General features: G+C 37.1%; 1 protein-coding gene across 2 annotated transcripts; it reads right to left on the reverse strand.

The window, feature by feature from the left end:
- Positions 1–1,547: 1,547 nt before the first annotated feature.
- Positions 1,548–7,737, reverse strand: psmc3 (proteasome 26S subunit, ATPase 3). 2 transcript variants are annotated; one of them, XM_010881910.3, is made up of 12 exons: positions 7,649–7,737; positions 6,074–6,154; positions 5,800–5,925; positions 5,494–5,598; positions 5,279–5,341; positions 4,997–5,134; positions 4,452–4,595; positions 4,159–4,307; positions 3,957–4,053; positions 2,910–3,055; positions 2,491–2,572; positions 1,548–1,934 (listed from the first exon to the last, which is right to left on the reverse strand). In XM_010881910.3, exons 1-12 carry the CDS (start codon positions 7,712–7,714, stop codon positions 1,824–1,826), a joined length of 1,308 nt encoding a protein of 435 aa, XP_010880212.1. In that variant the 5' UTR covers positions 7,715–7,737; the 3' UTR covers positions 1,548–1,823. The 2 variants fall into 2 exon arrangements, with proteins under 2 accessions (XP_010880212.1, XP_010880202.1); XM_010881900.3 differs by having other exon boundaries at positions 7,643–7,737.
- Positions 7,738–16,402: the final 8,665 nt, after the last annotated feature.

A 16,402-nucleotide genomic window follows, 5' to 3' on the forward strand; every position in this document is an offset into this window, starting at 1 on the left:
ATCATGGCTTGGTATTTGATCTGACAAAGCACTGTGTACACTCACCTAAAGGATTATTAGGAACACCTGTTCAATTTCTCATTAATGCAATTATATAATCAACCAATAACATGGCAGTTGCTTCAATGCATTTAGGGGTGTGGTCCTGGTCAAGACAATCTCCTGAACTCCAAACGGAATGTCAGAATGGGAAAGAAAGGTGATTTAAGCAATTTTGAGCGTGGCATGGTTGTTGGTGCCAGACGGGCCGGTCTGAGTATTTCACAATCTGCTCAGTAACTGGGATTTTCATACACAATTTCTAGGGTTTACAAAGAATGGTGTGAAAAGGGAAAAACATCCAGTATGCGGCAGTCTTGTGGGCGGAAATCCCTTGTTGATGCTAGGGGTCAGAGGAGAATGGGCCAACTGATTCAAGCTGATAGAAGAGCAACTTTGACTGAAATAACCACTCATTACAACCGAGGTATGCAGCAAAGCATTTGTGACAACACGCACAACCTTGAGGCCGATGGGCTACAACAGCAAGACCCCACCGGGTACCACTCATCTCCACTGCAAATAGGAAAAAGAGGCTACTATTTGCACGAGCACACCAAAATTGGACAGTTGAAGACTGGAAGAATGTTGACTGGTCTGATGAGTCTCTATTACTGTTGAGACATTCAGATGGTAGTCAGAATTTGGCGTAAACAGAATGAGAACATGGATCCATCATGCCTCGTTACCACTGTGCAGGCTGGTGGTGGTGTAATGGTGTGGGGGATGTTTTCTTGGCACACTTTAGGCCCCTTAGTGCCAATTGGGCATCGTTTAAATGCCACGGCCTACCTGAGCATTGTTTCTGACCATGTCCATCCCTTTATGTCCACCATGTACCCATCCGCTGATGGCTACTTCCAGCAGGATAATGCACCATTTTACAAAGCTCAAATCATTTCAAATTGGTTTCTTGAACATGACGAGTTCACTGTACTGAAATGGCCCCCACCAGATCTCAACCCAATAGAGCATCTTTGGGATGTGGTGGAATGGGAGCTTCGTGCCCTGGATGTGCATCCCACAAATCTCCATCAACTGCAAGATGCTATCCTATCAATATGGGCCAACATTTCTAATGAATGCTTTCAGCACCTTGTTGAATCAATGCCAAGTAGAATTAAGGCAGTTCTGAAGGCGAAAGGGGGTCAAACACAGTATTAGTATGGTGTTCCTAATAATCCTTTAGGTGAGTGTATATGGGTCTTCCTAAATCATGTCCAATTATTTGAATCTGCCACCGATGGACTCAAGTCCTATAAACATCAAGAATGATCACAAGATACATAGGACACATTTTTCCTCAAACTTGCACGATTTCCTAAAAAGTTTTTTGCCTCATCGTGGGATGTTTCAAGCAGCTGCTTAGGAATTAGTTTTACTGCAATACTTAACGCACCAATTTTGAAAGGAGTACTTGTGAGTGGACAAGCATGGATACAGTTACATTACAAAGTGGGAGCGAAATTGGAGAATGTTATTTCCACCAAGGCAAAAGAACAAATGTGTTAATGGAAAATGCCTTTTATTGGCCATAAGACAATGTGTACAATATGAAGCCAAAACATAGCCCCTACCACCCACTAAACCTAATGTCTGAAATGGCAATGAGCCAATGAACCCAAAGCAAAAGAACTGACCGTTAGTGTTACTGTGATACACTAATGGAAAGGGACATTATCTATTATAACGACTAAAAGAGACATTGTTTAATGTTTTAGGCAAGTGAATAGTCTCTCACACACACATTCAGACACACACACTTCCGCTGAACAGCCAGGGCCTTAGGCATAGTACTGAAGGTTGGCCTTCTTCTTGGCCTGTACTTCCAATATTCCTTCCATGTAATCTTCATGATTGAGCTCAGTCGCCCCCCTGCGAAGCGCAATCATACCCTAGAAGAGGAAGAGTGAAACAGTTCTTAGCTGTAACATATCCAGAATGAATCCTGCCAGTGTTCATGTTGTAGAACTCATTGCTGCCAGCCATTCACACAATAAAAATGAACAAACAGGGCTTGTCAATTGCCATGAGACAACATATGAATTTTTTAAGATTTACCAATGAATTAGTAAAGAAGTCTTATTGGTCAACCCATTATTTAAATCAGTCCTAGAAAATGGCACAGTTGTAATGGCTGTCAAATGTGCTTTCATTAGGTATTTACTCTGGGGTGTTAAGACAATGCAATCTGTACATCCACATTTAGTTGTTACTATTGAAACCTAATAGGACTTCTTTCACATGGAAAATCTGAAGTTGGCTGAGTAGATGTGGATAAGGAAAAAGCCAATGTAACACCTTTAACTTTAAGGGTGTCAAAATCTTAAGACCACAAGGGTAGCTAGCAACAGTATACAGCTTTGTCCATACTATTTAACTGAAGTAAGTGTAGCTGTACTGCAGTTCTGCACTAATTTACACATGTTCAGTTACACAGGTACCACTCACCGCCTCCACACACACTGCTTTGCACTGTGCACCGTTGAAGTCATCTGTGCACCTGGCCAGCTCCTCGTAATTCACATCAGGGCTGTGGGAGCAGAACAATGAAAAAAGGATAGCAATTGGAGTTTTACAAATCAATGAAAAACACCATTGAGGACCAATTGAATAAAATAAAAAGAGATTTGACTCAGCAACACGGCACCGGGGGCGGGGTACAGGAACAATACGCCATGGCTGAGCTCAGATAGAGCACTAAGACCCCATAAGGGCGTTACTACATTAATAAACCAAATGAATTACCTCAACCTTAATCTATCGGCATTCAGGGTTTAAACCACCTATTTAATCATTTGATATAGAAAATAAAATGGTATTTGCTCATGACTAATTTGTCTAATAAAGTATTAAGGATAGGCCCGAACCTGACGTTCATCTTGCGTGAGTGAATCTGCATGATTCGGGCTCGTGCTTCCTCGTTGGGCATCGGAAACTCAATCTTACGGTCCAAGCGTCCAGAACGCAGGAGGGCGGGATCTAGGATGTCCACCCGGTTAGTGGCAGCAATAACCTAGCAGAAGATTAGAAAATCAATGTCAGTGTAGAATACAGCAGTTTGGTTAACTTCTGACTCTGATTTTCTCTACAGAACTAAAGTCCTCCTAACTTCACTTTGCAATGACAAAAGGAGCTTTCACTGGTTAGTTCAGTGGGTCTCAAACATCCACACACGTCCTCCAAGCCCCACCAAATCTTACCTTCAATTAGACTGTTTGATTTTAAAATCCAAATGACTCAAGAGCTCGACTCTCCAAGGGATGGAAAACAAACATCTGACAGAACCATTACATATGGAAAATTCAGAATACAGCAACAATAATGACCAACAGGTCAGACCAGTGTTGTTTCCGCCAACTAAAAATTACAATGTAAAGACCACATTGAATAATACTAAATTATGTGGAATTTAAGCGTAACCCTCCAAACTTACAGGCAGGCACTTCTGGACCAGGCACCCCCCAAGGCTCTGATTTCTCACATAGCTCAATTATTAAAGTGAATATTGTGCCATTCATCAATGAATATTAATTTATATGATGTTACTGTATAGTGGTTCAGAATTGTCAGGGAGTCCCACACACTCTACCCTCTGTGGATATAAGTGCTAACCATATTAGATTGCTCATAATATATAATATTTGATGTGAAAATGAGGTAACATGCATTCATATACAAATACTGGCATTCAACACTGGTCGGATGTTGCCTGTTTTTCTCTGCCTCCAATTTTTTTTTACTATTGAAACACATGGGAAATAAAACCAGCTGTAGGTTTTAATGTTAATTGATTTTTGCTAAAAAAAATACTTTTAAATACAAAAGAACTATACTTTCAAATTGGTTTATCACCAATTTCTACTACGAAAACACACGATTGGAAATGAAAAAATATTTTAAAAAACGAGTAATACCTTAACTTGCATGTTGGGCTGGAACCCATCCAGCTGGTTGAGAAGCTCAAGCATAGTTCTCTGGACCTCCCGGTCGCCGGCTTTCTCACTGTCAAACCTATAAAAACCCATCAAAAGGTTCAGAGCCTCTAGTCAGTTCTATTAAACCTATATGAGGGGCACCTTGGGAAACAAATCTTATAAGCTGCCTTTAAGTGCTGACCGTTTGGTTCCGATGGCATCCAGCTCGTCTATGAAGATAATGGAGGGGGCCTTCTCTTTGGCCAGGGCAAATGCGTCTCGGACCAGCTTGGCACCATCGCCGATAAACATCTGGACCAATTGTGGGCCGGCCAGTTTGAGGAATGTGGCCTTTGGTAGGAGAAGGATAAATAAAATGCCTGTTTACACATTTTCACCCTAAGGCACAAGAAAAAGACACTTTCGCGCTAACAAATACCCCCTCAGCCAAAATGCACTCAGAAATGGTTTACTACAACAAGTTAGGTCTTTTACCTTGGTCTGGGCAGCACAGGCTCTAGCCAGAAGAGTTTTCCCTGTGCCTGGGGGACCATACATCAAAACCCCCTTAGGTGGCTGGATGCCCAGGTTCTCAAACTTCTCCTTGTGGTTCATGGGCAGAACAATGGCTTCCACTAGCTGAAAGATAAAACAGTGTCCCATGTTGATGTCTACACCAGGCCTGACCCCATTAAGTCAACTGATCAATTGTTTGGTTGGCTATTGTTTGGACCCTGTCGAGCATACACACATTTTCCTAATAAAAAGAAATACTTACAGAAATAACTCAATTTGGTTTAGAATGACATGAGGAAAAATAAACTGGTTCTTAAGTTTTAACCCAGGCCTTATTTCCAGGGTTCTAACAAATTGTTAGGGTCTATGTCTGGAAATTGCTGATTATTGAAAGCTATCAAGACACCCAGAGCTTCATTAAATCATTTAGTGTGTCATATTTATGTATATTTAAATGTTTCGACTACTCAAATCCTCAGTTAACAAAAATGTTATGTTTTGGAAGACAAATCACAATATCCGACCTCCTGGATCTGTTTGTCCAATCCACCAATGTCGCTGTATTGCTCGGTGGGGCGCTCATCCACCTCCATAGCTTTGACTCGAGAGTCGTACTCTGTGGGCAGGGTCTCAAGGATCAGGTACGAGTCCTTGTTCACCCCCTGGTCATCGGCACATGTAAAGAGGAAAATAACAAAATTGGTACGCCCACATAACCAAAGAAGAAATCTATAGTGTGGTTGAGAATAGAGATGTGCAGTTCAAATTAAAATGGAGACACTTGAAACGAACACATAAGGGCTTACCACAAGGTCTCCGGGCTTTAGTTTTTCTGCATCTACCAATCCAATAACAGGGAGGAAATAGGTCTACAAGAATAAAATGGCCGTCAGCTTAGCTGTCAATGAAAATGCTGTAATACCACTGTATCAATTTGCTAAGAACACAGGGATGAACTGTTCAAATTTTGTTGATCTTGGGGGGTAAGTAATGGACAATAATGTTCCTAGTTGTTGTGTACCTGTCTTGTAGAGGTTTTGATGACGGCACATTTGCCCTTCCTCTGAGAGTCAAGATCAATGTTTGCTCCATCCTCCTCCTGATCGTTCGGGTCCACATCCAAAAGCTGCAAGACAGTTTTAAGACATCTCAAAATGGAGGATGTATCGATCCAGACGCTTTTGTCTTGTCATGATCAGACAATACCCTTAACGCTCAATCACAAATGCAGTCCTTACAAGAAATTAGCTTTTGTTTCATCAATAGAACATAAAGCATGTTTTGTGTGATATCTGAGACATAATTGTAGCGTTCTACATTCTCCTACCTCAATGACATTGGAGACCAGGTACGGTAGGGTCTTGTTCACTTTGATCTTCTCTGTGTTTTCTTTGATTTTGTCCTTCATGGCCTGCAGCTCGTGTGTGACCCTCAAAACCTCGCTCTTCATGATCTATAAAATAAAATGTTAGAATATGGACACTTACAGGTACCTATTTGCATTTAATGTCAACATATTTAAAGACAATTGAGCACACTAGATCAACCTAGCAGCTGAGGGAGAGACAACTCAAATCTAATGTATGTAAAATGACATCTACCTTTATTTCACTGTCCAGAAGACGTGTCCGCTGAACGATTTCTTCAGTAGACATTTTCAGCACTTCTTCTCCGATCCCATCCTATTGTTGACAAATGCATGTCAGTAAGCTGGATAACAGAACGCTTCAAAATTCACCCACACCCGTAAAACCGCTAAAGAACGCTGGCTGAGCTGGAACGCTAACACGAGGCCATAGCAAATGAATTAAATCGAACCTCCACTGAGCCTCTCGTGGCATGATTAGTGCTAATAATTCAATTTCCTCAAAATGGCAACAACAAATGTGTCTACTTCTATTTTATTCCTACCATCAAAACTGAAAAAAAGGTAAACATTCAACCCTCTATTGTATCAACTGCGATTGCATCTGGATAACCTAGAAGTATGAAAAACAGCAACTCCTGAATTGTTCTCGTTTAGCGTTTGATTACAATGAATGGCACAGCCCAAGCATATTTAGTTATGAAGCTGAGACTGTCCTCATCAAAATGGTGTGCGACTTGAACTAAAATAAATATATCCATTTTGAGATGTGGTCTGAATTACATCTAGCCTTTTTCCATTGGATTACAATGGTGCAGCAAGTTAGGAAACATTTATTGGTATTTCAGAAATTTCAAAGGCTAACTGTAGATGACAATGATTTTAAATGAAAAGTGTAAACAGCAGTTCAGTAAAGACACGACATATGTCTGATTTATTTTATGACTTCATTGTCCTCCCTATACTAGTGGGGCGGTATGCATAGCAGTAGTGGGCTTTTTGTTTTGATTTAGAATACGTTCTGAAGACAAGTTGGTGCCACAGGGATCAATACAATTGATAGGAAGAGCCAGGGTGAAAAACACCTAAAATAAGGCTTGTTTTCCCCCGATTTCTCAAACTACAACACGTAGCTTGGATATAAGGTCATGTTAATACGCTGGCCTCCATGACGAATGCAATGAACTACATTTCATCTGTCCAGCCTAGAGTCAATTAAAATGGTCTAGTCGTTTGCAAACACATCGACTGGCAAATCACTACAACGTCTTACTTGCGGTGAGCAAAAAAAGCCAAAGCGAGCAAAACAGCCAAGCGTTTTGCTAACGTTAGGATGTGTTAACGTTAGCTAGCCGGCCATGTAAGCTAACTAGTTAGCCAACAAGCTATCCCGCTAGCTAGTCAGTTAACGAACAGCTAGCTAGCTACCAACTTATAAAGTAGCTGAGAGAGACGTACTGCAGATACCGTTAAGTTACTATCTATCTTGCTAGCTACAACTAGTTAACAAGCTAGTGTTGGGTAACAAAACCTTAATCTAATGTGATCAAGCTTGGTTTCGAAGGAAACGTGAAAATGTCCTGTGTCACTCTCCCATCGTAACAGAGCAGAGGATACTAGGCATTAGCCTGGTTACGTTTGCATAGCTATGCTACCCAGTAGAGCTACATGGTTAGACATTTGACTGGATGTAAGTTCATTTATTTCATAATCACGACCATATAAATAATTCACAAAACCCACGTTGTTTTCATAAAAAATCTATTGATGGAAACATTTAAATCGGTTAATTCTAGGAACAAACCTCCACCTCATCCCAAACTGATCTGTCATTCAGCGACGCCATCTTTCCTCTTTTCTTCTTCTCTAATACCATCGCGTTTAGGTAGCGACATTAAAAAACACTTCCGGATCAAGGAAATTTGAAAGATTTCAAAATAAAAGAAGTCAATGTATTACTTCAAAACTGACATAAATTGAATGTATTAAAATGTGCCTCTCAAAACATTGACAACAATTAATATTTGTTCATATTTATGAGTAATTTCAATAAAAATTGGGTATTAAAACACGTTCCATTTGAAAGTAAAAATTCAGACAATGCGAATGACTAAATATAGAATACAGGTGCAACAAAAAATATATATTATCCTGGAAAAGTTCATTTTCCCCGTAATTCAAATAAAAAAGTAACACCTTCATATATTTCCGATAAATTACACAAAGTGAAACATTTCAGCGGAAAAGGGGTCTGCAGAGGTCGCATGGTCCACAGGTACTTTAACCCACTGGGCCGTGCTTCGTCATCGATCAGCGGGGAGCTTGTCCTTTGCATGGCCCTGATAATGGGGAGATGATTTATGGATGTCATATGGGAGTAATAGATCAGCTGGTGTTGCAGTATTAAAAGGTACATTTAAGGGGAAAATAATTAAAACCAAAATGCATGATTCAGGTCGATGGGTGATACTGGTTATAGAAAAGAATGCTGACATTTTTATTTTGGGGAATATTTATGCAAGTAATTTTACCACTCAAAACAAAACTTTATTTTTGAATTTTGAAGACCAGATTGAAAAAATAGTGGAACAATATAACAATGCAAAATTAGTACTCGGAGGGGATTTCAATACTATATGGGATTCTGAAAAGGATTGTTTTCCACCTCGGCTAGGTAACAGGTCTGTTCTTCCAGAATTGAATAATATATGTTCTACTTTGGATTTGATTGATATATGGAGACATAAGTATCCAGACAAACTTCAATTTACATGGTGTAAAGGAAACCTTTCTCAACAGTCACGCATAGACTATTGGTTAATTTCAAGGAATTTATTGAATTGTGTTAATGAAGTCTCTATAGAGCCTTCTGTTCTTACAGATCACAAAGCTATTTTTCTCTCATTAAATACAACTAAATCCAAAGATGTAAAAACTTTTACATACTGGAAAATGAACCAGAATATATTGACAGATGTGCAGTTTAGAGATAAAGCAAAAGAGGTTATAATAGATTTTTGGAAGAAGGCAAATATAACAAATTTATTTGGGGTAAATTGGGAATTAATGAAGTATAAGATTAGGACTTTAGCCATAAGGAGAGGAAAGGAAATAGCCAAATATAAAAGAGAAAATGAAGGAAAAATTATACAGGAAATTATAAGTCTTTCTGGAAATTGTAATATAGATCAAGAAAATAAAAATAAATTACTACAATTAGACTTAGATAAAATATATGAATATAAAGCAAAGGGTGCCTTCATAAGATCAAGAAAGAAATGGTTAGAGGAAGGGGAAAAAAATACAAAATACTTTTTTAATATGGAAAAAAGGAATGTAGAACTTGCATCTATGGTCAAATTGAATATTGATGGACAGTTAACAGAAACTTCAAAAGAAATATCAAGATATGTGGCTGAATTTTATGAGAAATTGTATTCTTATGATAACAAATTGAGTAATGCACAGTCATTCTTAGATTCTATTAAAGATGATATTACAAAGATAAGTGAGTCTTCTATTGAAATATGCGACCAGGAGATTTCTTTAAAGGAAATATCTCATTGTATTAACAAACTCAAAGACAATAAGTCACCCGGGAATGATGGTTTAATTAGTGAATTTTATAAATATTTTCAAAATGAATTATCCCCTTTTTTGTTAGCTGTATTTAGGGAAGCTATACAACAAGGTTATTTACCCAATTCACTAAGACAAGGTTTGATAACTTTATTACCAAAGCCCAATAAGGATATATTATTTTTAGAGAATTGGCGTCCAATTACCCTAATCAATAACGATGCAAACATTTTTGCACGAATATTTGCAGAAAGATTGAAGAACTGTCTTGATCCCATAATTGATGAATGTCAATCAGGATTTATGAAAGGTCGTCACATCTGTAATAATATTAGGCTCATTTTGGATTTAATTGACTACAATGAATTTATTACAGATAATAGTATTGTTTTATTTGTGGATTTCTTTAAAGCATTTGATACTATCGATCATAATTTTATGTTGGAGACCTTAAATTATTTTGGATTTGGAGTATACTTTAAAAAAGCTATTAAAACACTGTACAATGACTGTAACAGCTCAGTTAAGTTATCATATGGAACGTCATCCAGATTTAAAATCAATAGAGGTATACGACAAGGCTGTCCCATTTCGCCATTTCTTTTCTTACTTGTAACACAAACCATGGCCATACACATTAAAAGAGATGCATTTTGTGGTATTAGACTTTTGGAGAAAGAGTTAAAATGTTCTCAATTAGCGGACGACACTGCTATTTTTTTAAAAAGTGAAACTGAAGTTAAAAAAGCTATTGAGTGCCTTAATATTTTCTCTTCTGTATCTGGTTTATGTTTAAACATAAAAAAATGTGTGTTATTCCCCTTGAAAACATGTAATCATAACAACATTCTTGGTATTCCAGTAAAGGAGGTAGTAGATTATTTAGGTATTAAGATCTGTAAAGACCAAAAAGAGAGAAATCTTTTAAATTTTACACCAATTATTAGGAAAATTAAACAAAAATTTAATTCATGGTTAATGAGAGATCTTTCATTAAAAGGAAGAATATTATTATCCAAAACTGAAGGATTGTCACGCTTGGTGTATACAGCTCTTGCATTAGATGTTCCACAATCAGTTATAAAAGAGGTGGATACTGTTTTGTTCAATTTCATTTGGAAGAACAGACCACATTATTTAAAAAAAACTATTTTATGCAATCCAATTGAGGATGGTGGTCTTAATGTACTTGACTTTAATACTGCTAATTGTGTATTTAAGAACAAGTGGATAAAGAACTATTTGAAATCTAATGGCAAAATTTGGAATATTATCCCTGAGTTCATTTTTGATAAACTGGGGGGCTTAGAATTTTTTTTGAGGTGTAATTTTGATGTAAATAAGATTCCGATAAAGCTTTCTTCTTTTCATAAACAGGTTTTTCTATTATGGATGCTCATTTATAAGCATAATTTTTCTCCACACAAATCTGTCATTTGGAATAACAAATATATTACATTTAAAAATAAATCTTCATTTTACAAAAACTGGTACAATAATGGTATAATTTTGGTCAGACAGTTATTTAAGAATAATGGATATCTTTTTAATTATTGCGAATTCCTTAACTATTATAAGATCCCTGTAACGGCTAAGGAATTTGCAGTAGTATTTGATGCTGTTCCTAGTGGCCTCATTCAACTTTTATCAGGCAATGTATCTTCTGAAGCTATCCCCATATATATTAATAAACAGTTAAGTATTGATGGTGTGAACATTATAGAATTTCTTTTTAATAACTTTTATATTAGAGAATTATGTAGAATTGCATTAGTGCCTAAATGCAAACCTTTTTGGAACTCAATGTATAGTCAGATTGAATGGAAGGAGGTCTGGAACTTACCCAATAAATACTGTCTGACCAATAAAGTTAAAGAAATTACATATAAGATTATTCACTTGATTTATCCAGTGAGACAAGTAGTCTCAAGATTTTTTAGAGACATGGAAATTACATGCAGCTTTTGTAATACAGAAGAAGAATCAATAAAACATTTATTCTTTGAATGTCTATTTACCCAATTGTTTTGGATTGAGGTTGAATATCTTATATTTAAATTTACAAAATTAAAGATTCAACTATCTGGTAAAGATATTTTTTTGTTATACAAAAATGAGAATGTGGAGCAAAATTTTGTTGTTAACTTGATCATTATGTATGGAAAATACCATATACACAAGCAGAAATGGACAAATAATAAACCTAACATCATATTATTTAAAATTGAACTTAAACATTATATTGAAGCCCTAAAAGAAGCAAGAAATAAAAAAGCAAAACGGATGTATAGAATTTTTGAATCCTTTTCTGTGTACATTTTTATTATTTTTTCCCCTGTGTAATTTTATTTTATTTATTTTTATTTATTTTTCTTTGATGCTGTTTCTAGTGTAATAATACATTGTGTTCCTCTGTATATGTATGTTGTTCTGAATAAAAAAATTAAAAAAAATAAAAAAAAATAAAAAAAATAAAATTCTTGTCCAAAAAATAAAACAAATATTACAAAAAAAATTAAATAAAAAATTGCATGGCCCTGATTAATGCTAGATCGCTAGCAAACAAGATTTTCCTGCTTAATGACTTCATCACCTCTCGTGAGTTGGATTTTATGTTTTTGACAAAAACCTGCCTCCATGCTGGTGAGTTTAATTCTCTCTCAGAACTTCTTCCTCCTGAGTGTGAATTTCTGAGCTCCCCTCCGACCACTATATTTAAATCCACTTTCCACTGCCGGAAGATTCTTTCTGACATTTTTGCGATCTTCGAACTACAACTGTTTGAGTTCAACAATCCTGTGCGGTGTGCAGTGGTGTGTCATCCACCTAAGTTTCACAAGGATTTTATAACGGATTTTTTGGTGGTGATCATGTTAAAATACTGTTCATCTTTTAATTATTGATTTGTGATTTGAATATACATGTATGCTGTGAAAACAGACCTTGTGTTAAAGATTTGATTAATCTTATTGACTCTCAATCCCAATCCCAGCCCACACATGAAAAAGGATACACATTGGACCTTGTGTTGTCTTATGGTTTATGTGTCCATATCAGTGAAATTTGTGACATGTGTATCCGATGTTTTGTTTACTGCTGCAGTCCCCTGCTGTAGGGTTGCAATTCGTGTTCCTGCACGTCGCCTGCGTGCGATTAACCCTCTTGCTACATTGCAGTTTTCTACTGCTTTTTTCCTAAGCTACCTTTTCTCTCAAAAGTCGTAGAGACATTAGTTCTTAATCAACTGAAAACATTTTTAGATAATCATAGTATCCAGGAGAAGTAGGAGAATGTTCTTCAACTACGGCACCTCTCACCTGTGGGGTCCCTCAAGGCTCCATTTTGGGCCCCATCCTATTTTCACTGAATATGTTGCCCTTGAGATCCATTTAAAAAAAACACAATATTTATTTTCACTGCTTTGCTGACAATGTACAAATCTATTTGCTGATGAAAACTATAAGTAAAGATTATGTGCAGCATTTGTTGGACTGCTTAAAGGATATTAAAATTGGATGGATTTAAACTTTCCCACTCTAAATGCAAGTAAGACAAAGATTGTTATGTTTGGATGGGGAGACTTGTTGGTTGATCTTCTTTGTACTCTGGGCCCTTCAGTCAATCCTTTTCAAGAATCTGGGTGTTATTTTTGATAACTCCTTCAAATTTGATAGGCAGATTAGTTCAGTCGTCAAAACTTGCTTCTTTCAGTTAAGACTTCTAGCGAATGTTAAGATCTATCTCTCTCCCAAATATTTTGAGAAAGTTATCCATGCTATAATTACTTCATGGCTAGATTATTGTAATTCTTTGTACATGGGGGTAGAACAGTCTTCTCTAAATCGTCTACAGTTAGTACAAAATGCAGCTGCCCGTCTTTTAAATGGAAAAAGAAAATGTGAACACATTACACCAGTCTTGGCCTCCCTCCATTTTAAGATTTTATTGCTTGTTTTTAAGGTTTTAAACGGGTTGGCGCCATCGTATCTGGCTGAACTTATACAATACCATTCTCCAGTTAGAGCACTGAGGTCGACTAACTAGATGCTCTTGGATGTGCCAAGATCCAAGCAAAAAAATAAGGGGGATCGATTCTTTGTGGTGGGTTCCCCCATCGTCTGGAATATCTTACCTCTGCAAATTAGAGATCCGCAGACTCTACAAACTTTTAAGTCGCCGCTAAAAACACACCTTTTCACTCTGGCTTTTAATCCTAGCTGCCCTTGGCATCAGATGTCTTTTACTTTTGCTGTTCTGTTTCTTTTTCTTTTCTTTATATTTGTTACTAACTTTGTACTTGCTTACTCATGTATTTGATATTTTATCCTGTTCAACACTTTGGTCAACCATGGTTGTTTTAAATGTGCTATATAAATAGTTGACATTGACATTTCAAGCCTTTTGTTGTTTCAATCTTGATGATTATGGCTTACAGCTCATGCAAATCAAAATCCAGTATCTCAAAATATTAGAATAGAAAATGTATAATACAGAAATGTCGACCTGAGAAGAGCTCTAATCAGCTAATTAACTCAAAGCACCTGCAAAGGTTTCCTAAGTATGTTAATTTATGCACTCAATACTTCTGGTGTCTCTCATTTTCTTCTTGACAATTCTCTATGGGGTTCATATCATGCGAGTTGGCTGGCCAATCAAGCACAGTAATACCATGGTCAGCAAACCAGTTACCAGTCGTTTTGACACTGTGGGCAGGTGCCAAGTCCTGCTGGAAAAGGAAATCAGCATCTCCAAAAGCTTGTCAGCAGATGGAAGCATGAAGTGCTCTAAAATCTCCTGGTAGGTGGCTGCACAGTGGACCAACACCAGCAGATGACATGGCACCCCAAGGATAAACGAATTGCTCTCGATTTCGATTTACATTGAGTAGTGGTTAACTATTCAACTATCATTGGTTAAAGAACATGCCATGGAGTGATTGGAGTCATTGTTTTCATTATAGATACTGTATAGCTATTAGTTAGCCATCTACAGTAATCTCTTTTTAATTTAAAGTGTTACATTTAGTGTAGCGACCTTGGTGGTTTGGATGTCAGCAAATTTAGGCAACTACTTTCAAGAACCGTGGAGTTTCGACTAATCGGTTTGACAATACAGAAGTAAACAGACACCACATCTCTACACACGTACACAGACTGCCACACAGGAATCCAGCCAGGGCAACAACATTCATCCCTTTTAATTGCGAGCCTGCAGAACTAAGCTTGCCTGGTTCCTTTTCTTGTTTTTCCATCTGTTGACCATTAGCGGATGCACTATTGGGCCTGGGTGGGCCTTGGCCTGACCATTGTACCCATTGGCCCTTCTAGAAATGTCTAAGGATCTGGAGCAAACCATCGGCAGTCCTCTTCCTGAGGAAACAACCACACGGGACAGTGCAGGTAGTACCACACAATTTTCTCAAGGACCTTATTACCCTTCCAGTGACTACATGCACTGTTGAGTGACTCTTTTCCAGCATCAACCCTATAATGAAGCTCAATGCTCACAGGGCGCCTGTACACACTATGTCTGTTGACATTTGGACCTTACAGACAGCTTAAATTATGATGAGGTTATAGACATTTTTAAAACAAAACCTCACCACCTCCTACTTCAGTAGCAATTAGTAGGACTAGTTCATTTGGAACGGATATGTTCTCTTATTGGTTGGTTACAACTAAAATATACACATAGGCTATTCACGATCTGCTGAAAATGGTCAACCCTTCCCATTTAAGTGAGGTTTTCAAAATATAAAATGTAAATAGTTCAAGTTTTACCATTACCTATAATACCCACACATTGCGTAAACCATTAAGAGAATTGAGAGAATGTATTTTTTTTTAACTGTGACATATTAAATCATTTGTTTGAAGTAAACATAAAAATTGTCTTCAGTTATTCAGTTTTCATTTTGTTTATCAATGGCATAGTGTTTTAAATCCATGTGTGTTCAATGCTGCCTATTGCCTTCATTTATGTACTTTGAGCCCTTAATGTTACATGCAGCAAAGCAGATCAGTGCATTTAAAAAGATAATATTTTTGTCAACTTTTGTGCCCTCAAGATAGCATAATATCATCCTATTCTCATCACAGACAGCCCGATGTGTTTTTAGTTATATTTATAATGTTTTTAATGTTTCCATCTGACCCTTGTAAATCTGATTACATAAGGCATTAATGTATTGCACTGCACAGAATTTCACAAAATGTTCTGGAAAAGACATTCACAAAAGCATTTGTAATTCTCCAACCTTTTGAGCTTTCAACTTTCACAACCCAAACTTAATAAAAATGCGTTCAGTCATTGGTGTCTGTTTCCTGAACAAGTCTTGGCACGGCACAACAATAGTTGTGGTTTTGCTGTGCAAAGCCCACAAGCTAAGCTCAGCAACTTTAATAGTTCAAAATATATGTGGATGGAAATTAATGCAATGATTGTAAAGGTTTGTGCCTCTAGTACCAGTGTCCACCCTTCCAGACATGCCTGAGGCTACTCACTCCTGCAATGCAGCTGATGCAAAAAACATGCTACCACATCACCGTCTGGAAACATTGACATGAATGACCTTCATGGAAAGCAGTGTTAGCAAGACTAGTGTAGAGCTGTAGTGACAGTGAAGAGCTATAGAAAATGACTATGGAGAACCACAATGGACCACAATGGAGCCTATGATTAATATAAAGCTCAAGCTTTATATTAATCAATTCACGAAGGGTGCTTCAATTACATGCCAACCAAGATTAAAAGTCAACTTAGATTTACAAAATTCCAGTATATATACTGTTCACAATTATTATACCAGTGTACATTATATATTAATCACCTTCAAAATTCTACAGTGGTGTGAAAGTGTTTGGCCCCTTCCTGATTTCTTATTTTTTTGCATGTTTGTCACACTTAAATGTTCAGACGAGCCTTAAATGTAAACACAAAATTCAGATTTGAAATGAAGGTTGTTATTATTAAGGGAAAACTAAAT

This window comes from Esox lucius, chromosome 2 (assembly GCF_011004845.1).
Source record: "Esox lucius isolate fEsoLuc1 chromosome 2, fEsoLuc1.pri, whole genome shotgun sequence".
Taxonomy (NCBI): Eukaryota; Metazoa; Chordata; class Actinopteri; order Esociformes; family Esocidae; genus Esox; species Esox lucius.

Bases quoted from the DNA above. Each gene is read 5' to 3' on its own strand.
- psmc3 (XM_010881900.3), bottom strand. From the start codon at position 7,714: ATGGTATTAGAGAAGAAGAAAAGAGGAAAGATGGCGTCGCTGAATGAC. The intron at 5,599-5,799 runs GTAGGAGAATGT...ACTGTCTTGCAG, and splicing joins TGGTCTCCAATGTCATTGAG to CTTTTGGATGTGGACCCGAA. The intron at 5,342-5,493 runs GTACACAACAAC...TTATTCTTGTAG, and splicing joins TCAAAACCTCTACAAGACAG to ACCTATTTCCTCCCTGTTAT.